The following is a 24,592-nucleotide window of genomic DNA, read 5'->3' as shown; positions in this document are numbered from 1 at the left end:
ACCTACAGAAGGTAACTACATCATATGCTTGTTCTTTGGACAGTGTAAAGTAGCCTTATTTGCATTGTCCATGTAAAGGTTCTAGAACCTATAAATCTATAAATTGTATAAGTGAAAATATGAAAATAATGTTAGTATAAACTTTTTCCTTGCCATTGAAGAGTTAACTTGTTAATTAAGAGAAGCTGGCTGAGAAAGATTTAAAGTTTACCCACAAATGAAAATTGTCGTCACTTTCTTCAGCAGAACACAACAGAAGATATTTTGAAAAAAGTATGGTAATCGAACAACAATGGTGCCCATTGACCTGCATTGGTTTTGTGTCCATTAAATTGCTACCAGTGTTGTCGGTTACAGACATTCTTCAAAATATTTTTTGTGTTTGTGTTCTGCTGAAGAAAGAAAGCCGTGAACGTTTGAAATAACGAGTGAGTGAATGAGTTTGCTTTTTTGTGTAAAATGTCCCTGTAATTGATTTCTGTACCTAATGTACAATAATTTTTATCTTTGTAGGTCTGGAGAGGAATGCTGCACTTATGTTATTGCAAGCATTATTTCAAGAAAATCCCAACTTGCTTTACTGTGTAAATAGTGTAAGTATAGTCTTCTGTAATTTCATTAGCATTTGAGGCACTTCATTTAAAGTAACATTCAATGAGTATATAAAAATATTACTCTGTTTACCCTTAAAAAGCATACAAGTCTATTAAGTCTATTTGTTGGCTTCTGTTAATTGGTAAAAAGCACTTAAAAGGTGAAATGTTTGTTTTACAGGAACCCAAAGGTCCCACACCAACCATAGTGTTCAACGGCTCTCCTGATCCTCTCAAAGCTGAAAGTATCAACTTTATAATGGACAATGTGAACATAATATGTGGAAGACATTGACATCACAGGCTGTGGAATGACTGTTTGCGTTTTTTCTCTCTCTTCAATGTTAAATACCCTTTTGCCATTAAGCACACAGTGACTTTAATTTATAAAATATATGCTTAAATTTAAATACCTGTACAAAACAAATGTACAATCAACTTGTGTAAATTGTCATTCTATTTAATAGATTGTTCATGAATTGTCTTTAAATGTACTGTGATTTCTTTTCATCATTTCAGACACATGTAAAAGTTACTTAAAATTAGTACTGCATATACTGTACAGTATCTTTGTTTATAAAAACAGAAAATGCGTAAGGGAAATAACTTGAACAAAATTTTTGAATGTATAGCGTAATTAAGAGTTTAGCTGTTTAATACAGAGATGCAATTTTAATATATATATAAAAAATGTATATATATATATATATATATATATATATATATATATATATATATATATATATATATATATATATTTTTTTATTTTTTATTTATAATATATAAACGTATGTATGTTTATTAAAAAGTGAAAATGCTTAATGGAAATAATTAGATAACTAAATGGTTGAATAAAAATGAGACATTTTAAATGTAAACTAAAGTTTTGCTGTCTAATACAGAATAAAGAGATTTTAAGTAATTTTTATAGATTTATATTTCTGTATAATACAATTATTAAATAGTAAACTTTTATAATTTTCTGGATCGGTTATAATTTCTTATCAATAATAAATTACTCATAATAATAAAGAACCTTTAATGGTTCTAAATAGAACCATCTAACTTTGATTCAAAGAACCATTGGGGTTCTTTTTAATGAACCCATTAACCATTTATTTAAGAGTGTTCAACATTTTTTGCCGGTGGGTAATGATTGCCCTTTTCACAGGCTACATAATCTGCATTGAAGTAAAGAGAATAGACCCTTTTACAGCCCACGTCACTGTGACGTCACCGCTCTAGCTGGAGGCAAAAAATAAGTAGGAACTCATAGCCGGCGCGCTAAAAGTTTGAGTTTTTGACTTTAAAATGTTATCTTGTTGTGTTTTTGGTTGCCAGATTAGAAGGAACAGAACTTTTGGTTCAAAAATAAAGTTTTACCGGATCCCGGCAGACATTTCTTTACAGAAATCAAGAAGACAATTGTGGTTGAATGCAATACGGCGTACAGACTAGACGGAAACGATCATAAATAATATTCGTGTTTGCAGTGCACACTTCATATCAGGTAAAATAAATAATCTATGCATATGTACTGTTGTGTTGGTTTTATCTAGTACAAATCAGCAAGTTTCTGTTTTATAGGTGAAAAGTCGCCAACCGCGCTATTGTTTAGCTTAAATGTTAAACAAACATACAGCGATAGATGTGTATGCCATTGTTTGAATAGTCTCTTAAAATAATCCACATTGCTAATCATAGTTAGCCCAGTGATAGGTTACATAAGACAGTAAGCGTAGACAAAATTACCTAAATCCACCTGAAAGTAATTCATATGTTGTCTATGAAATATCTAAAACCTGGTTAAAATCGCAAGAGTTAATTTACAAAAATACATGTCACGGTCCCGCAGAATCAGTGACTGTACATATTCGGATTGATCCGAAACTTCTTCTGCATCCATGTTTAATAAATCCCTCCTGAAACGTGCTAGTTTAAGCTTGTCAACATAGCCTCTGCGGCTCTTTCTGCCTTCAGCTAAGCCCCGCCCACACAAATACGTCACAATGTTTACCAACTGTAAAAGGGTCTATACAGTTTTTCCTGGCTGACTTCATTAATCTTTAATGCGGTCACGCCCACAGGCGGTACCCGCTGTTCACATTAGGGCTGTCACTTTTCATTCGATATTCGATTCAAAAACTGTGCGCAAGAGAGGTAATCAAATGGGACCAAAATTAACCTAATGTGCATGTCAATATAGAATTATAGTTTGTATATAAAATGACATATTGTTTATAGTGTTAAATATTATAGCAGAATAAAAAGCTTGTGTTAATACGTTCGCATTATGAAATTAGCATGTATGAAGATAATTTCATCATTTTTACAACGCAATGTAAACTTTATATTAAACAACAACAGCATTTGTCTTGTAAACGGATTTGAATTGAAAAGGGGCAAGCAAACAGCACGCACAGGGTTAATGTACTTGTCAATGACGGCTCACAAACGCATGGGATAGGCTATGTATGTGTGCTGCTTGTCAATGAGATTACTTCTCACTAACACGCTCAAGCGTGGGATATGTGTGCTTGTCAATGAAGGGCATTCAATCCGCGGAATTCCGCGGAGTTTTCTGCCGAAATCTGCGGGCGCGAATTCCGTTTGCGTCTGCCTATATACTCCTGCTGCTACTTAAGTTGTCACGTTATTGTTTGTAACTGTTCTTTTGTTTGTTATTCATAAGTTGATAACCTGCTGTTTCAAACATTAAGTAAAAAAGTAATCCAGACAACCCTGTTTATGACTGTCACTAATAATTTTGTGATTGAATCTCCATTAAGGTGGGGTTTTTTATGCGTGTGGGGGCGCCTAGATATTCGAATATATTCGATACATTGCATGATATTCGAAATCCGTTCGAATTTGATTTTTCTCAAAAGTGACAGCCCTAGTTCACATGGTAATGAACAGACGAGCAGCAGTTCAAACCATAACAAAGTGTAAAGTTTGATCAGATTTAAAGACTTTACCGCATGTTTGGATTATGAACTTTATACACACACGTGAGGAATATCTTCATTTATGTCTGGACATTGAGGAAGAGAAGCGTTCATCTTTAACGTTACCCAAGAAGAAGAACAATGGAAGACGCACTGGAGGAGGATATTTGAAGTATGTAACTTATTTATCCTTATTTGTATTTGCTATTATGTAATATCCTTATGGCTAGTGCAGTTCAGCCTACACAAGCGACCTCAGCAGATTGCATGCTTCGGATTGAAAAACATTTGCATTGTTTACAAATGAGGACGCGTGAAGTCACGTAATGGCGGATAACTCTACATGCCGTAGAGTGTTAAACACAGTTATTAACTTCTTTACCCTTCATGGCAACTTTCAGTAAGGCTGCACTGCAGGATCTTTTAAGTGTGTGCTGTAATATGATTCCATGTATTGTTTACATGCAATGCAATTCCATACATTGCGCTTTACACGCGACACCGTTTTTATGAGCGCCGCGTTGTTTGCGGAGACGCGAGTACTCGCGCACATGGTCGCCATATGCGATGTGTTTTTAAAGTTCATACGCGCTTACAGAAACGCTTTATAAACAGAAGCTAGATGATCGATGGGCATCTGAAAACAGTCATCTTTTTATATAACTTATCACTGCAGATATTTATCTGAGATTCAATTCAATTCAATTCAATTCAATTTTATTTATATAGCGCTTTTCACAAAAGTCAATTGTTTCAAAGCAGCTTTACATAAATAGAAGCAGTGAAAAGCACAGAAAAACGACAGATAGCACAACAAAATACATGATAGCATGAGCAGTTAAATTTGCTGCGGCTATGACTCAATATTATAAGTGCACGTATTACTAAAGCAACGTATAGAAGAGGAAGCTAGGTAAAGCCCAAAAAGGCTGCCTCCCCGGGGTGAAAAACCCCCTAGGAGAAAAAAAACCCCGAGCTTTTATCCGAGGAAAAATAAGTCCTAGGAGGGAAAAACCCTTGGGAGAACGGGAGATGTTCTGAATTTAGTTTATGTACATGATAGTTTATCTGGATGTAGTGCTATCAGTGATATTTACCCATCAGTTATGTATGTTATAGGGTTGGGCACGAGTACTCGATTGCTCGAGTTCTCGAACGTGGCATCGATGATCGATCACGAAAACGATGATCAAGTGGGTTTATTTATTTATTTATTGTGGATATGGCGACATTTGGATGTCTGGTTAGCGTTTTCAAGCGCATGTGGTAGTAAAGACTGGGTCTGGAGATGAGTGTTTGACGTAGTGTCGAGCTTACCATGTGCGATTCAAAAACAAACAGATAATTCCGCGCGACTGCGCCACAGCAACCCGCTGATCCGCACAATGCGCGGCAGCCCGCCAATCCCGTGAACACGGCCACAACTTACATCACCGAGGCACTATGGTTTAAAAGGATGCCGTGATTTTCGGAAATACAGTCAGTCAGGTGCAAAATGTACAGCGCCGTCAAAAGTTCAATGGGTTATCTCATATTTAAACATCAACTGTCAAGAGATACCAGAGAGCCATACGAGCATTAACATTACATCTTGACTGAGGTAAGAGGACGACACGACACAGCTAAACGCTAAAATGATAGCAAAACACTTAAAGCTGCTTAATGTTATGAAACTTGAGCTTTGACTGGACGTGTTTAAAAGTGCGTTGTTTATGATGCACATCCACAAAGGGAGTTAAACTTTCTTTTTTTAGATAACTTAGTTAAAAACTTAAGGCTTAATATTATGCAGAGTGCGTCATATAGAAAGCGCTTCATTTTGTGTTTATTAACCCTTTAGTTTCACTTCATCACGCAGCTTTTCCTGTTAGAGGTTTCTGTTAAAAACATTTAATTTATAAAAAATCTAGTATGTGTCCATTGTTCTGTCATAGGTTCTTCGAAATTAAGTTTTTCTACTAAAATATTTTCATTTCACCATAACATGCATTGCGCGGATCAGCGGGTTGCTGTCGCGCGGAATTATCTGTTTGTTTTTGAATTACACATGGTAAGCTTGACACGACACGCATCTCCAGACCCAGTCTTTACTACCACATGCGCTTGTAACACTAACCAGACATCATCATCGTTTTCGTGATCGATCATCGATGCCACGTTCGAGTACTCGAGCAATCGAGTACTCGTGCCCATCACTGGATGTAGTGCTATCAGTGATATTAACCCATCAGTTATGTATGTTGTATAACATACATAACTGATGGGTTAATATCACTAATAGCACTACATCCAGATAAACTATCATGTACATAAACTAAATTCAGAACATCTCAAATAAATATCTGCAGTGATAAGTTATATAAAAAGCTGTTTTCAGATGACTGTTTTCAGATGCCCATCGATCATCTAGCTACTGTTTATAACGCGTTTCTGTAAGCGCGTATGAACTTTAAAATCACATCGCATACGCCCCTTTGATTGCCCTGCCCCCAGTTAATCTCGTTCTTCAGACCTATGGATTAATCGAAATGAAAAAATGACATAAATGCACATCCCAAGTATGTTAGGGTATTTCTGTGGACAATTTATGCTAACAGCTGTTTATAACTCTCTTACAGGTCTGCATCCCTCTCATCAGTACAAAATTATGAAGTGGAAAAACATATTAAAACTTTTTGGACAAAGTTATATGTTAACTTGAGCCACATGAGCAGCTCTGTTGTGTATCAGTTTCTTAGTTTATACACGTTAAGTTTTTGAATAGGGTTTTTCCCAAATAAACTGAAAATGTCCTACTGACCTTCATTTCTATTTTGATTATATTGTTAACTTCTTAATAAACCACAAACAAACATGTATACATTTATTAGTCCTCCTCACATTCTTTGTCAGTGCTTAGAAAAAGTAACCATGGTTTTATTATATTTATATATATTTATTATATATAAAACGCAATGTAAGCTAACGTTACACATCTTTCCACTTTGTGATTTAAGTATTAAAGGCGGAGTCCACGATGTTTGAAAAACGGTTTGGAAAAGGAGACGGGCCGACTACCAAAACACACTTATAGCCAATCAAATCAAATCAAATGCCGGGTTGCGTATGTGTGGGGCGGGTCTATCAACAGAAGGTCCAGATTCTATTGGGGTAGGGGCGTGTTTGTTTAGGCGATTTCAAATATCAACACTGGCTTTCAAACATCATGGACTCCGCCTTTAAGATAATATATCTACAGCCAAATATAAATTAAAAAAAATTGGAAAAACGAAAATGAAAATTTTGATTACACAAAAATTGCGACATTCTTTGTACATCCTGTAGTGTATAAACTAGTGATCTCTGCACGGAGTCTAAGCATTTATATATTTATTTATAACATATTTTAGTTGGCTTATTTTATATATGTTTACATTGTAAATAACGATAAAACATTAACAAGTAAGAAAATCAACAAGTAAAACAAAAAAGTTTTGGTATCAAAAAGTAGCCCTTGTTTTAATGATTGTGTTAGCCCTTGTATAGGCTAATCAGAACAGCAGTATAAAACAACTACACTCTCTCATCCACATCTGTGAGTGGACATCACAAAAACACATGACAGGTTTGTCAGGCAAAGAAGCTAATCAAGAGTTCGTCACTGAAAGGACTTGTCATATTTGTCGAATGTCTGGTCACCAGAGTGTGTGCATGCGTAAAACATAGCCAGCTATACTGCCCTACAAAGCCAAAGCGCAGTAACTACACATTAGGTCAAAATTGAGTTAATGGTTGAAATGGGCTTTGTGAGATCTGTTTTGTCTTGTGCGAAAGTCTCCTGGTTCAATTTTGTCCCATTTCAGAGAAACGTGTGTGCCAAAATTGCAGTAACATGGATTACTGGCTGGTGTAAAAAAAACTTTAAAGGCATTTTCCTCAGTTTCAGTGTTTACTTAGTTACTGCACTTAGCCTTAGAGTAGGGCAGTATAGAGTTGTCGGCCAGATTTGAGGAAGCAGTGCCACATTTGTCTTTTTTCTTCTGTGTTTTGTCACCTTCTGATTGGTCAACTTGATATGCATTGACAGATCATATCATTCACCCGCACCAACACTACGAATTTATACCGACAGCTCCCAAACTTTTTTGGCAGGTTTAAAAATGATCGGGAGGTCGTGAGGTGCTCGTAACCTGCTCGTAATTTCTATCACATGGTGAGAGCCGCGACCATACGAGCATTAACAATTTGCTCCCGTAAAATTTTTTTTGCATGCAAGCTCCTACGACAGCAAAAAACGCACCGTGTACGCCCGCCTTAAGTATGTTTACATCGCCATACAACTATTACAAACCTAATGTTACATATTTACAGACACGTGCATACCTGTATTGTAGAAATAAGATTATTCTACATGAATCTAAAACTAGGACTTATGTTCTTTAAAATATTGTGTATATATTTTATGGCACATTAGGTAGACAAACACTTTATTTGTAATTACTTCGTAAAGGTTACTAATGCTTACTGATCTGATATTGTCTCGCCGTGAGTTTGCTCATGTGTAACAGCGTGGATGGAGCAAACATCTCTCTCTTCTCATCTTGGCTTTCACCATGCAAAGTAAACAACCGCCTCAGTTGTTTTCATTATGTTTGTTGTATGGTGATGCGATCGAACTCCTGTCTCCTGTCCGATTAAAGTGACTTCCTCACGGTAAAACAGGCGGATTGTGTGACATTAGATCCAGGTAGGCATATTAAGGGTGGGGTTTTCTGAAACACTCAAGCAGACATTTCCAGAGGCAGAGCTCAGGAGTCTGATGGAGAACCACGGTGCACAGTTTGACCTGTGCAGGCTTAATGCTGAACTCAAAGTCATGTACAGCATGTCAAACTTTTGCAGTAAAGGTATAAGCCAGATCATGTGAGCGAAGCAGAGCGGTGTGACGCTCCGCTAAATATTCTGCTCTACTGTTCAAGCGCTCCACTCAGTCGCTCACCGCCCAAGCAAGCGCTTTGAAATAGTGCTAATTTTTTAAATAGATGAAAAGCAGCCAATAAGAGCACAGATTAAATATGAACTCCTTTTATACTCTTAAAAATTCATCCTAAATTGAAAATTTGAGAAGCTTCTTGAAAAAATGACATGCATACGGTTGTGCAATTTCTAGTCAAAGGGTGACTGCACTCCAGATAATAAAATATAAGAGTTTTGATTTATTTTGGATGCTTTAGTCATCAACATGATTCCTACAGTTACATTTGTGTTATGCCTTAGTTTGGACAAGTTTATTATTATTCTGTAATATGGAAAAATATAAATAAAGAACGAGTGAGTGTCCCAAAACTTTTGGCCGGTATTGTACAGTTATGTGGTGGCTATTAGACCTAGTATAACTGATACGGAGCTCCGAATATAAATGTGAGAAATTCCTATTTAAAAACAAGCGAGATGTTCACAATTAATCGATCTTTGATTTAATTGTCGATAATAATTAAACTTGGTGATGTCGAAATGAAAGGTCATGCAAGTGTGTGTGTGGCACCTGCTCAAAACACACAGCAGAAGAAAAATATTAAGCGAGGGTGAAGGAGTTAAACTAGCCATAAATCACAATTTTTTTGTTTTTCTAATGATAGAAAAGAGGTTCTTAAAACGAATGAGAATGTTTTACCAAGCTGTCCTGGAGAGTCTAATTAGCTATGGGATTCAAGTGTGGTATGGCAACCTTTCTGTACAATCAAATAATAGACTCTCTAACATCTTTCGGACTGCCATGAAAATTATAGAGGCGAATGACCTTCCATCACTTCAATCATGCGCACAAGGTACTGCCTGACCCCCAACACATTCTACATTCCGAGTAAATGCTTTTGCCTTCAGGTAGAAGGTATAGAGTTCCTAAATGCAGACTCAATCGTTTTAAAAACTCTTTTGTGCCTGCTTCCATTACTATCTTGAATGGCAAGGGTTATCGTCCATGAGTGTACCTGGCTTATATTATTACTTGAATTGTTTATTGTATTTTTATTTTATATTTAACTAGTGGTTACGCCCCATTCAGACAGCCAACGACAAGCAGTAGCAGAGCGACGCGATCTCATTCATTTCAATGGAAACCTGGCGACTTCCGGCGACACGAGCGAAAGTGACCGTTGGCGACCGTATGGGCGTGTCCAGCGACGCGAGAAAGTTAAGAAAAGTTTAACTTTATGCAAATGTAGAGCGACTTTCGGGAGTGACTACCAATGAGAACAAAGCAGTGGAGTTCACGTCATCCTTCTCTCGTCAGTTACTGGCGTGGATGGTACTCATTTGTTTATGACAAGCAGATTTAGAAACGCCTCATTGAAAGAGACGGGCGACACACAGCGATAACGTCGCTGGCTGTCTGAACGAGGGGTTACTGTTACGTTATGTGCATACTTCCGCAGGTAATTCCCTTCTGTACTTTTCTGTTCTCTCTGTAATTGTTGTTGTGGTGCCTTAATTCCTCCAGTAAAAATAAATTACACTATCTTATCTTGGTAAGTAACGAACACTTTATCATCTTTCTTTTTTTGTTGCATAATAAAAGTAGTGTGTAGTAAAGCAAAATACAGGCATGTAGGGTGGGTTAAAGTCCCCTCTAGTTCCTTCATTCTGTTTGACTTCAGGTGAGTGCTCTCTGGTTGCCGCTGCAGATTGAGTGCTGAATATAACAAGATGGGGCGAAGCCAGTTTCATATGTTTTGTGTGCAAAGGCAAGCATATATTTAAAGTAGGCTACATGCTTAATGGTCCAATGAAAATAATGAAAACCAGGACATTTTTATTACTTTATAAAAAACAGCCAGGACATGTCCTGGGAAAACAGGACGTTTGGTCACCCTAAACTAGTAGCTAATGTTAGCATCTTACCTGCTGCATTCTCGTCGTCAGACCGATAACACTCATTTCACCGGTGACTTTGTGTGTGAGGCCACATAAATGTTACAATGCTGCCATTAAGTTGAAGTTATCACATTATAAAGTACAGTCCTCCCTCCGCCCTGCTCACTCGCTGTTTGGTTTCATTACAGTGTACTTAGTACTGGGAGCTCCCTCTGCTGTCCATAAAGTGCCTCTGCGCACCAGCCATTTCAAACTAAGCCTCCAGTATCTGGGCCACGCCTCCTTATTTGCATACACTCCTCAATCCTCAAATGCCCAATCCTAAATGGCTAAATGATTAAATGCCCAATCCTAAATCCCTAAATGCCCAATCCTAAATCCTCAATAGCTAAATGACCAATTGCCCAATCCTAAATACAAATTGTCCGTTCCTAAATACAAAATCCCCAATCCTAAATACAGAATGCCCAATCCTAAATACCAAATTCATTTTCGATTTAGACTTTTAGTTTTCGACTTTTAGTTTTTGACTTCGACTTTTAGTTTCAAATTTAGATTTTAGTTTAAGACTTTTAGACTTTTAGTTTACAATCTGACCCGAAAATCCCTCCATACATGAGATGTTACATGCGATTTCTTAACTGTGTTACCTTGAAGATGCAGCACACACTATTGCCCAAGAAAAATTTCCCCGAGGGGACAATTAAAGTGTATCGTATCGTAATGATCATCATCATATGTTTGTGTGCCTAAAGTGAACATATTCATGAATATCAGTTATGTGACCTTTTACATCTTTACAGTTGCCTGCCGCCATCTTGCATACCTACAGAGTACCTGACAAGCATTGGCTAGCTTGCTACGATTTACGGATTTTACGGTATATGATTCTTACAGACACAGAAAAATGGCTACGAGACAACATTTTGCACCCCAACTGCCATGAAAAGAAACGCTACTTTAATATCTTGGTTAGGGTGTGATGCCTACTCGATCCCTGATGCGTTCTTCCAGCCGCTGTCCGGTGCTACCGAACTACCACAATTTTTACAACACTAAGGCGGCACGACACAACATAAAACTTTGCTCAAAGTATCACCTGGATCTCTACACATGAACGTGAGCATTGAGAACATTGTTTGTGTACACAGAGTTTACTAAAAAGAAAGGTTTTGAACAACTGACTTTGGCTGTTATGGTGTCCACTCACCATCTTTGCCAGACATAAAGAATCAATTTCCGAATGCGAATGAATGAATCTCATAATGTATGAGGCTCCTTTTTCAACTAGAAGGTTAACATTGTTTTTCACTAATGACAAAACAAAGAATTATCCGTGCATTTACAGTCTTGTTCAAAATAATAGCAGTACAATGTGACTAACCAGAATAATCAAGGTTTTTAGTATATTTTTTATTGCTACGTGGCAAAGAAGTTACCAGTAGGTTCAGTAGATTCTCAGAAAACAAACAAGACCCAGCATTCATGATATGCACGCTCTTAAGGCTGTGCTATTGGGCAATTAGTTGAAAGGGGTGTGTTCAAAAAAATAGCAGTGTAACATTTTATTTCTGGGATTTAGCAATCCTGTGAATCACTAAACTAATATTTAGTTGTATGACCACAGTTTTTTAAAACTGCTTGACATCTGTGTGGCATGGAGTCAACCAACTTGTGGCACCTCTCAGCTGTTATTCCACTCCATGATTCTTTAACAATTCATTCACATTTCTTGGGTTTGCTTCAGAAACAGCATTTTTGATATCACCCCACAAGTTCTCAATTGGATTAAGGTCTGGAGATTGGGCTGGCCACTCCATAACATTAATTTTGTTGGTTTGGAACCAAGACTTTGCCCGTTTACTAGTGTGTTTTGGGTCATTGTCTTGTTGAAACAACCATTTCAAGGGCATGTCTTCTTCAGCATAGGGTAACATGATCTCTTCAAGTATTTTAACATATGCAAACTGATCCATGATCCCTGGTATGCGATAAATAGGCCCAATACCATAGTAGGAGAAACATGCCCATATCATGATGCTTGCACCTCCATGCTTCACTGTCTTCACTGTCTACTGTGGCTTGAATTCAGAGTTTGGGGGTCGTCTCACAAACAGCCTGTGGCCCTTGGACCCAAAAAGAACAATTTTACTCTCATCAGTCCACAAAATGTTCCTCCATTTCTCTTTAGGCCAGTTGATGTGTTCTTTGGCAAATTGTAACCTCTTCTGCACATGCCTTTTTTTAACAGAGGGACTTTGCGGGGGATTCTTGAAAATAGATTAGCTTCACACAGACGTCTTCTAACGGTCACAGTACTTACAGGTAACTCCAGACTGTCTTTGATCATCCTGGAGGTGATCATTGGCTGAGCCTTTGCCATTCTGGTTATTCTTCTATCCATTTTGATGGTTGTCTTCCGTTTTCTTCCACGTCTCTCTGGTTTTGCTCTCCATTTTAAGGCATTGGAGATCATTTTAGCTGAACAGCCTATCATTTTTTGCAACTCTTTATAGGTTTTCCCCTCTCCAATCAACTTTTTAATCAAAGTACGCTGTTCTTCTGAACAATGTCTTGAACGACCCATTTTCCTCAGCTTTCAAATGCATGTTCAACAAGTGTTGGCTTCATCCTTAAATAGGGGCCACCTGATTCACACCTGTTTCTTCACAAAATTGATTTCTCAGTGATTGAATGCCACACTGCTATTTTTTTGAACACACCCCTTTCAACTAATTCAACTAATTGCCCAATTGCACAGCCTTAAGAGCGTGCATATCATGAATGCTGGGTCTCATTTGTTTTCTGAGAATCTACTGAACCTACTGGTAACTTGTTTGCCACGTAGCAATAAAAAATATACTAAAAACCTTGATTATTCTGGTTAGTCACATTGTACTGCTATTATTTTGAACAAGACTGTATATGGAACTATGCTTTAGGAGCTATCCATCTTTACTCTCTTCCCTCCTTACGTCGCATTTTGAGATCAATACATCTTGACTGGCAAGATGGCGGCTAGCGGACAACGAAACAACCAAAGTCAGTTGTTCAAAACCTTCTTTTTAGTAAACTCTGTGTTCACAAACAGTGTTCTCAATGCTCGAGTTCACATGTAGAGACACATGTGATACTTCGAGCAAAGTATCATGTTGTGTCGAGCCTTCTTAGTGTTGTAAAAATACAGATTTTGATGCTCACAACATATTAAAGGCATAGCTTCTAGTTCTTTCGCGACCACTTCAGTACTCAAAAGACAAGTTTGAGATGTGAGTGAGGTCAGCTGATATTCATGAATAGACGATCTATGTTTTAGCTAGCCAAGCTCAGATATTTTTGCACAGAATAATAAAACGTAATTTCAATTAAATTTATATTAATATTTTTCATGCTATAAAAAGGCACTATCCAATGCCATAATAATGCTGAAAAGAGCCAGAATATTACTTAACAACACAGTGTGTTTGGCTGAAAGAACAAAGTCACACACACCTTGGATGGCTTGAGGGCGAGTAAAGAAATATAGGCAAAGGTTGTTCACATTTTTTTTTTTTTTTTGATCAGTGTTAATTAGTTTCTTTGTGTTTGTTGGCATTTTTTGATCAGTGTTAACTGGCCTTTTGACGATGCTGAATATCACAAGTAAAGAACCAGCTGTAATCACCTGCTTAATGTTTTATGTCAACTACACCAGTTAGGCATGTTTAAACAAATTTAATATATTAAAATAACAGCTGGTGTATTGGTCAACTAACAGCACACATACTAACCTGCATGCTAACGTCATATGGTGAGACGTTCCCTTCTGCTAGCAGGGATACAAACATATGCGTGCTCTCAGCATTAGGCATGTTGCCTCTCCGAGAGCTGGTCAGTCTGACTGGTGATGCAGTTTCCTCTTCAGGAATCCACCCACAGAAATCCTCTCCACTTCTACTGTTTATATCCTCCTCATCTTCACTTTTCCTATCAATCTCAAAAATTGCTCCAATTTTCTTTACCACCAGCTCATCTTGATCCATATGCACTGAGACAGCCAGAGAAGTGTTACACTCACTCACCAAAGCTTGAAGCCCTTTTCTGTAATCATGATGCCCTGCTAAACTGATGTCTAGGTCCAAAGATGTAGGCAAAGCTTCATTAGGATGGACATTCTGCTTGTCCTGTAGGGTTGGGTGGAGGATAGGAGAAATAAGGGTAGGTGAGGCCCACATGCAGCCTCCGTTTCTACGTTGAGATTGAAGGGGGGAGCAGCTGCGAATAGGAGAACAGCCTTCCACGTATGGGCTTTCTCCACACTGATTTATATTCAGATCTGAGCTTCCCATAGGACCATTTACGGGGGACAGAAACGATAACTTTTTCCTTTCACCTATAATAAAAGAAAAGTGTAGCTGAGCAGGTTTGTCATTAAATTCAACATTGATTTTACAGTCTAATTTAAAATAATCTTTTTGCAAATGCTTAATTACAATGTGACATTTACTAAACAAACTGCACAGGCATGTGTCACACAAAACATATTTAATTATGTTGTTAAAAATAATCTTTCACCAATCTTTCTTTCCCTTTCTCACTTTCTTTCCCTTTCTCTCCTTCTCACTTTCTCTTCCTTTCTCTGCCTTTCTCACTTTCTTTCCACCATGCCAGCTTTAATGGCTATGTTCATGGCGAGAGTAGAGTTTAATTGTATAGAGTAAAACTAAATAAAAAAATAAAAAAAATAAGTTAAAATTAAAGTTAATTAATTTTGTTAAAAAGTTAAACTGTGTGGATTTACTTGATTAAAGACCGAAACAACAGGGGGCCCTTACAGGGATGGAAGAAACACAGTAAAACACAATCCAGTAGAATATATTTAAAAGTAGATTCGGACATTCTCCTGAGAGTAAAAATGTGTGTTTGATTTTTGAATGTTCTATCTGACATTTTGTGCAAATGAATTGATCCCATCTATTCTCAAAAATGAATTGATGCTTTTCCCAACATCAGGATTTATTTCTGCTTTCTCATTACCAGAGATTCCTGAGTGTCTAGGTACACTGTCAGAAATAGGGGTACACTAGGAGTCAATTTCTGTTCCCCAAGGTACAATCTACACAAAAGTACCCCATAGGGCTCATTTTTGGACCTTGAGGTACATGCATGTACCTTTTTAACTCTTTCCCCGCCATTGACGAGATATCTCGTCAATTAAGAGAAAACGCTTCCCCGCCAATGACGAGATTTTCCGTCTTTCTGCAATACCGCTATTATCCACCAGGTGGCGCCCTTCCGCAACTTTTTAAAACCGGAAGTATTGCCCTATGGCAAGCTGCTGCATGTCCGTGTCTGTTTTAAAGATCGCTCTGAATCGGATCTCTATGAAAAGTCCGTCACAAAAATGGAATTATCTCTGCTTTTTGCTCAAAATATGGTGTTTTTGCAAAAACCTACCCATATTCAAAAGCTGATTGCAAAAGAACCACTAAAGGTAGGATGAAACGTTTTTTTTGTTTGAAAGCAGAGGGTCTGTTCTTTCATTTGTTATATTGTATGTTTATATATTTAAAGAAGAACATTTTCTGGAAGGCATTAAACTTTGGTGAAAATCATGAAAAACGCTGGCTGGCAACTTTTTTTTTTTTTTTAAAAATCGCTGGCGGTGAAAGAGTTAAGGGTCAAAAAGGTACATATTTGTTCCCATGCATTAAAAGGTACATATATGTACCATTTCTTTTAAAGGATAAGGTACAATGTTAATAGACAGCCTATTGCCAATTGTTTTGTTTTTTTTTTTTTTTTCTAGACAACTGCTGTAAATCTGGTCAATAAAGTAAGTAACCATTGTATCTAGTAGTGCACGATATATTGGCCACCGATATAATATCGGCCGATATGGTCCTTTTTTGTTCCGATGTCAAAATAAGGCCGATGTGAACAGGCCGATAATTATTCCAGTGTATTTCACGTGTGTGTAGGAGACGCGAGTGTGGGGGCGAGTATGTTTGTTTATGCACGAGCGCAAGTTACACATGTGCTGAAGCAGGTTCTGTCGTCTGCCTGGTCGTTCTTGTGTCTGAAGTGTCTGAAGAAGATCCTCGCTATGCTGTGTGACAGGGGTGTCCAATACGTCGATCGCGATCGCAAAGGCAATGCAGGTAGATCGCATATAAGTTAACTCTGTATCCTCATGCTGCTCCATGCCTCCAAGAGTAATTGTGAAACACCTAAGTCTTTTTGAGTTGCTGTGCCTTTCTTCTCAAATGTGTTTTTATAATTCTTATGCCTGCCCGCTGCAGCTCAGTCGTGTAAACTTCCGAAATTTACCAGAATGCAATCGCATCACATTCTTGCAGTCACTGATACACGCGCCCAGGGTTTGTGCCCGCGAACGAGGGAGAGAGAGCGGCAGCGTTGTGCTGATTTATATGCTTCTAATACTAGTTTGTTTCACTAAACCGTATCTCCGCTATTTTAAATAGTACTCGACATGTACTCCAGGATTATTCTTAAACTCCTCAAAAAAATAGGGTAATGGTGACAGCCCTAAATCCAATGTGGAGATATATGCAGTATAGTCCACGCATTTAAAGTGTTTTTAGCATGTAGAACTTGTCGGCTAAAAGTCTGGACACCACTGTCTTAGAGTAATTGTGAAACGCATAAGTCTTTTTGAGTTGCTGTGCCTTTCTTCTCAAATGTGTTTTTATAAATTTTATGCCTGCCCGACAGCTTAGTCGTGTAAACTTCCGAAATTTGATTTACCAGGATGCAATCTCATCCTTGCCTTCATGCAGCTGATGCACGCGCCCGGTGTGTGTGTCAAAAAAATAGAGTAATGGTGACAGCCCTAAATCCAATGTAGAGATATATGCAGTGTAGTCCACTCATTTAAAGTGTTTTTTAGCATGTAGATCTTGTCGGCTTTATCATTTTAAAAGTAGATCACCACACAAAAAAGTCTGGACACCCCTGCTGCTGTATGCAATTAGAGTGTGGGCCGGGTGATGCAAGGGGGAGTTCGGGCAAAATTGTTAGACACAACCAATTTGATCACCCACTTAAAAAATAAGCACCCCGAAGCTTACAAAGAATATGTGAAATCAGCTAATTGATGACATTTTGCACATGGGTAAAGGTGCCCAATCAGTCATTTCTGGAAATAAATTACAAAAGTAAAAAAAGTGTTTTGGAAAATAGCTCTTTATTTGATTATCATTAAAATGTGTTTTCTATACAGAGATATCGGCATCGGCAAATATCGGTATCGGCCATAACAGACAAGGGTCATATCGGTTATCGGTATTGGCCACAATTTTCACATCGGTGCATCACTAAGTATCAATTTTTGTTTCCTTTAGTTGGGCACATGGGTCTTGAAGTAGTGTTAGTTTTCTTCTGTTCATTAGTGTGTTTAATTTTAAATTGTCATTTTAAATTGTAATTTAAAAAAAAAATTTCACTTAATAAAAACTGTGACATGAACTCAAAAACTGCACTTGATTAAACATAACTTAAACTGAATAAATACTGAATAACTGAATCCCTCACACACACACACACACACACACACACACACACACACACACCGGAAGAAACGCGCTTTTATTTTGACACGCGCCCATCCCTCATCTCACAGTCGGAGTTTCACAGAGGCAAAGCAGGAGCAACAGGATGACATGACAGACATGAAGAACATTAACAGGTAAGCACTGGAAACTCCATCGTCTTTAAAGCATTTTTAAACTTTAAAAATTCTTTTTTTCGTGACTCTTCATTTTAATACTGATTCGGTTAAGGTAATTTGTGTAAAGTTGTATACGACGAGACAACGCGACATTGACACAGCACTATTGCCTCAGACTCATTTTTATGAGCAAGTTAATGTGCATTAATTACACCACAGTTCTGTAAGTGGAAAAATTATTCATATTTATGTGTGTTTTCTCACAGTTAAGCGCAAACGTTTCCTGTGCAAGTTTGAATCTCTCAGTCAGGGGGGAGATTGACTGACTGACTGACTACTCGCCACCAAACAGTAATTTACCCAGAAACCTTTTAAAGGTAACGTTACCACATTTATTAATGTATTTATTATGTTGTGTGAGTACAGCACAGTTATGTAAGTGGAACATAAATTCATATTTATGTGTTTCTCAGTAAGGACTAACGTTAACTGACTGTCTGTCTGTCTGCTCTCAACCAAACAGTCATTCAAGACCTTTTAAAAGGTAACGTTACCACGTTTATTCATTCATTTATTATGTTGTGTGAGTACACCACAGTTCTGTAAGTGGAAAATTAATTAATATTTATGTGTTTCTCTCTCAGTAAGAACTAACGTTAACTGACTGTCTGTCTGTCCTCAACCTAACAGTCATTCAAGACCTTTTAAAAGGTAACGTTACCACGCTTATTAATTTATTTATTATGTTAAGTACACCCCAGCTCTGTTAAGTGGAAAATTAATTCATATTTATGTGTGTTTTCTCACAGTTTTGGTGCAAACGTTTCCCGCGCAAGTTTAAATCTCTCTCAGTTCAGGGGGGAGACTGACTCTCTACTCGCCACCGAACAGTCATTTACCCAGAAACCTTTTAAAGGTAACGTTACCACATTTATTAATTTATTTATTATGTTGTTTGAGTACACCACAGTTCTGTAAGTGGAAAATTAATTTATATTTATGTGTGTTTTCTAATAGTTTTAGTGCAAACGTTTCCCGCGCAAGTTTGAATCTCTCAGTCAGGGGGGAGATTGACTGAATGAGTGTCTACTCGCCACCAAACAGTCATTCACACAGAAACCTTTTAAGGTAACGTTACCACATTTATTAATTAATTTATTATGTTGTTTGAGTATACCACAGTTCTGTCAGTGGAAAATGTATTCATATTTTTGGGTTTCTCACAGATAAGTATGAACTTGCCCAGAGCAGTTTTCGATCTTTACCATTAAGGAGGCTGACTGACTATCCTCTACCACTCGTCATTAACACAAGAAGAACTAAAGAAATGTTACTCCATATGGACCTATTCATTTACATATTATGCTGTGAGTACACCACAGTTTTATCATTGAACAAAATGTATATTTGTGTGTTTTCCCACTGCTTGGCAAGGACAGATGTGGCCCTGTTAAAATGTCTAAATGTTGTTTGGTTTAAGGAACAGCACACTGATTTTGTTTTAAAATATTCCTGTTTTGACAGTCTGTTAAAGTCATAAATGAATGGTTGATACATTTCATAAGGAAAGTGTAAATGTAATAGATTTTAATGTTATGAATTTGGACTGAACAGCACACTTCTGTTTTTTTTTTATATAAACCTTTTGTAAAATAAATGATTGTTCAATAAACTCACTGTGTATCTTATCTTTTTCGGTTATCATTTTTTTTATACTAATGTTAAAAATTTATCTTTACTCTAAACGATTGGCTAAATCAACACAAATATATTGAGTCACATGCACTTATAATTTAAAGTTTCCAATACTTAGATGTAGGCCTAGTCCACACGGACACAGGAATTTTTATAACCGTGATTTTTTTCACGCGGTTCGGCCGTTCGTTCACACGAAACCGCAGAATCAGGGCACTGAAAAAGAGCATTTTTGAAAACCCTTGCCAGGGTGAGCTTTTTAAGAAACCCCGGTTACATTGGTGTCGTGTAGAGGGTAAAACCGGGGGGTTTCGCCTTGCGACATCAGAGTGTGCGCCGTTATCCGCTGTGTTGACGTCAGATTGTGCGTTGCTGACTGCTCTGTTGACATTTCTGTGCAATGGCGGACGTAGCCCAAATCTTCCCAATAATAGCTGTGCTAATAGGGCTTGTAACATGCATAAAGATACATGCTCAGTTATATCACTGTATTGCGGAACAGAGGCGTCAGAATGCAATTCTACGTAGGGCACTGCTAATGACAAAACTCCCACGACACAGACCACGCCGCCACCGTCGCCGGTTTTGGACGAGACCCGGTCGAACCTCTAGTTGGTGGGACAGTTTTAAGAACGAAGTGGTTGTTGCTGAAGAATGGAGATAGAGTTTTCGTTTGTCGAGGACATCGCTGTTGGCTTTGAGTGAGTTGCTTCGCCCGCACATTGAAGGGCAGACAACTGTAATGAGATCGCCTGTCAGTGTTGTCAAAAAAGTCGCCTGCACACTGTACTATTTAGCAGACGAGGGGAGATTACGGAAGATGGCAAACGCCTTTGGATTATCAAGACAGGTGGTGTCGAAAATAGTAAGGCATGTATGTGAAGCAATTACTGTCCACTTGGGCCCTGTGTATATACAGTTACCTGTCACTGAGTCCAAAGTAAAGGAACTTGTAGAGGGGTTTCACTGAGCCCACGGCATTCCTCAGTGCTTTGATGCCGTGGATGGGACCCATGTCGAAATAAAACAGCCATCTACAAATGCTATGGATTACTTGAACAGAAAGGGGAGGTTTTCTCTTAACATACAAGCCACATGTGACTACAAATATTCATTTATAGATGTCGTTGTCAAATGGCCAGGTAGTGTCCATGACGCACACGTATGTTTGCATATTCGATGCTGAACACACATTTGAAAAATGGCACAATCCCCTCCTCAAAAAAACAAATATTAGAACATGAGGAGCCTATTCCAGTTTTTCTTCTTGGGGACCCAGCGTATCCTTTGCTTCCCTACCTGATGAAGGAGTATGCAAATGGGGGAAGCACTGTTCAGGAACAGTATTTTGGACTCTTCATATGTCGAGCCAAAATGGTTATTGAATGCGCCTTTGTCAGACAAAAAGCACGATTTGGAGCATTGAGAAGGGCGATGTGTCAATGAGGCAATTCAGCATGACAAGGACAACCAGCCAGACACACAGACTTATTTCAGAGCTGACTGTATCACAGCAGAAGGGAAAATGGTCAGGAGAGTTCTTACTGAATTTCTTGATCCATAAAAGGGACTTCTATCTGTTGGCCACTTCTCTGCCTAGTACATGAGGGTGTGTTACATGCCAGTCAAACCTGCTAAGGTTATCGTGTAAAGTGTAATCGTGAACACGTGACAAACTTTTAAGGGCCTTAAGTTAAAAGTTGTTGTTTTGTTGCAGGAAATATGTTAAGGCAATTTTATATGAAAATTTGAGTTTACAGAATCTACATGTCACAGTACTGTCTTTGTTTTGTTGCAGGATATACATAAAGAGAATTTTATATGACAATTTGAGTTTACACCAAAATGTGTGAGTTTACAGAATCTACAGGTCACAGTATTGTCTTTGTTTTGTTGCAGGATATAAATTAAGGCAATTTTATATGACAATTTGAGTTTATACCAAAATGTGTGAGTTTACAGCATCTACAGGTCACAGTATTGTCTTATGTTAAATAAACAACCAGACATATACAATTTTCTTTTTTATTAAATATATTCTTAACATTGTTGCGAAAAATAAAAAAACAATCTGCCTGAGTACTGTTTCAGCACAATTTAACAAATTAACTTCAGGAGCAGTACCAGTGTCAACACTGAATGAGCTACTGGCATGACCAGACCTCATAACTTTAAAGTAGGCAGGCTTCCTTTACTGAAAAGCTTTCAAGCTACAAACTTAATTCAACAGTCTTTGAACACAAAGTGAAAATATAATAAAAAATAAAGTAAATATTAAATATAAAGATGCAGCTCAAACAACAGCTTTTTGTCAAGAACTTCAAATGTCATCCTGGAAAAGTTCTTGCGTGAATGAAAATGATCAGAATCCCTGCACAGGTGAGGTAGTGCTGGGTGGAAATGTGGCAGGTGTAGTGCTGGGTGGAAATGTGGCAGGTGTAGTGCTGGGTGGAAATGTGGCAGGTGTAGTGTGGAGCAGAGTATGTGAGCGGTGCAGAGTGGGAGCGGAGCGAGGAGTGGAGTGGCGTAATTTTGCCAGGAACGAGGAGCGTTTTTTTTTTATGTCGGAGCGTTGTGATGTTCTCTCGCTCCGAAAACGCGCCACTATCTCTCAATTACGAGTCAGGACTCGTCAGACTCCGGACCAAACCACTGTGAATAAAAATGGAGTGGGACTTAAAATGTTTCTTAACATATTTTGCATTCGTTTGCATTTGTATTGTTGTCTTACTAGTACTTTCACAAACATTTATATACGCGACACTGGGAAACTACAACTCCCATGAGCACTCTGCACCAAGCGCAACGCAAAGAGACCATTTGTTGAGAAGCGCGCGCGATCAGCGGAGCATTGCGGACCAAAGCACCACCTTCCAGAGAGCGCGCGAGGGCTGATGGATTTGCGAATGCACAAGAGGACGCAGTCTGAGCGCATACACACTTCGGGAAATATAGAACAATTGCATGGAAGTGATTGAAGAGATATAAATTGCGTGCACACTCTCAGGGCAAGTGCTTGGCACCTGCGACTCGGCAAAAGCTTGTTTTTCTTAAAGTGAATACAGCATTGGAGATATAGCTTTAATAAAAAATGTGTTCAACCAGCCAGCATTTGTTTTGTTTAGATTCAGAATAGTTCTAGTATTAATATAAAAGTTGGCTTAAAGTGAAGGCAGTAGACTATATCTATATTTTTTCGTTTGGCTATTTGTCTAAATTAATATTTTAGTTTGTGATTTATTTCTTTTATTTAATGTAATTTTTTTCGTTTGATAATTTATTTTATATGAGGTTTTTCATTTAATCATTTATTTAATTTCAACACATTTTTTGTTTTGCTTTGTTTAAAAGTTAGCTAAATAATAGCCTAATTTCGGCTAATATTAGCTACTGTTTCAAATTCCAATAAAGTATATGATGTTCTTCTCTTAGTACTGCATATTCGTTGTTGTTTAAAAAAAAAAAAATTGGCGTAGAGCGAAAACGGAGCGATTCGTAAGTAAGGACGGCGCAGGAAGTGAGCGAGGAGCGGAAAATTGTATACCCAGAGCGGAGCTTGAGCGGAGTAATTATGAAATGCTTTGAGCGCGGAGCGCAAATTCTTTCCACTCCACTCCGCTCACATACTCTGGTGTGGAGTGAAAATGTGTTGCCCGGAAACCTGACAGGTATAGTATTGGGTGGTGGTGCAGATGCATACACGTTTCCATAAGGACCCATGGATTGGTATGGTGACATGTTGAATGGTTGTGGGGGTTGCATTATAACTTGTCTGAGCAGTGAAAACCCATCTGCAATTGAGCTCGTCAGACTGTCAAGACTGTTAGACAATTTTCTGAAATTTTCAGATGCTTGCTTTTCTGAGGTCTCCATCATGTCCAGAATTCTTTTTTTCATCTGGATGTCTTCACAAGTAAATTTGTGTTTCACTTGTCCATGCACAAAAGTCACTTGTCCGGGTAAAGATTTATAATATAATGTATTTTTTGTGTTTTGCTAATCAGTGGCGGAGCAAGGGATTTTTCATAGGGGTGGCCAGGCAGGGGCCAGCAGTTACTCTGGGGTGGCACATAAAATCTCTATCATCCAACCTTAAAATAAGTATTATAGGTGTGTTAATCAGAATAATGTTTAACATACAATTGCTACAATACTTTAATTTTAATTCAAATGAATTGAGATTAACATACAATTTATAATCATAATTCAACCTTATAGTTTTAAACTATTTAATCAAATAAACTTTTGAAGTTTACTTTGAAACCAGAATTTATATCTCCCATTGCTGAAAAAAACTATAGAGACCAGAAAATCACATGAATTTTGTAGGCCACTGAAATGTATTTTACTAAGATTAATTTGGCTGCTTCTTGCTACTCTTTTTGAAGAAGGATGCTATATCTGCTGCCTTTCTCTTCATTTTTCCCACATTTCAATAATTGTCTGACATTAAAACACCAAAGCAAAACATTAAAACATTACCATGTTTAAAAAACTTATTAGGGTAAATGTACATAGATTATCTGTTATATATAAAATAAATCTTAAACCTAGCATTTACGCTGTAATGTTTGTGTGGGATTTTTAATGTACAGTGACGAACTCTGTCAGATGGCGCATAAACATAGGCGCGCTGAAAGAGAGATTCTCATTATAAAACAGATTCTTAAACAAGATTTTAAGCCCATTATGTGTTTTTACCAAACTTTAGAAGAGATAAAATACGGACTTAAATCGGCTTTTTTGACACACAGTGATGAAAACGCGGTTGAAGTGGCTGTCATTTATATTCACGCCGGAGCCTGAAGAAACATCACTCTCCACTCCATGCCGTC

At 37.8% G+C, this 24,592-nt stretch overlaps 1 protein-coding gene across 1 annotated transcript in view; it reads right to left on the bottom strand.

Annotated features, from left to right (window-relative positions):
• Positions 1–24,592, bottom strand: part of bora (bora aurora kinase A activator) — a 161,963-nt gene that overhangs the window by 8,393 nt on the left and 128,978 nt on the right. Inside the window, exon 8 of the mRNA XM_065295801.1 lies at positions 14,164–14,765. Coding sequence (XP_065151873.1) covers positions 14,164–14,765 — 602 coding nt within the window. The remainder of the gene's footprint in view (positions 1–14,163; positions 14,766–24,592) is intronic.

The sequence above is a fragment of the Paramisgurnus dabryanus genome, chromosome 4, assembly GCF_030506205.2.
Source record: "Paramisgurnus dabryanus chromosome 4, PD_genome_1.1, whole genome shotgun sequence".
NCBI lineage: Eukaryota > Metazoa > Chordata > Actinopteri > Cypriniformes > Cobitidae > Paramisgurnus > Paramisgurnus dabryanus.
Note: the sequence above shows the minus strand (reverse complement) of the source record. Positions and strands in the feature narration are given on the sequence as shown.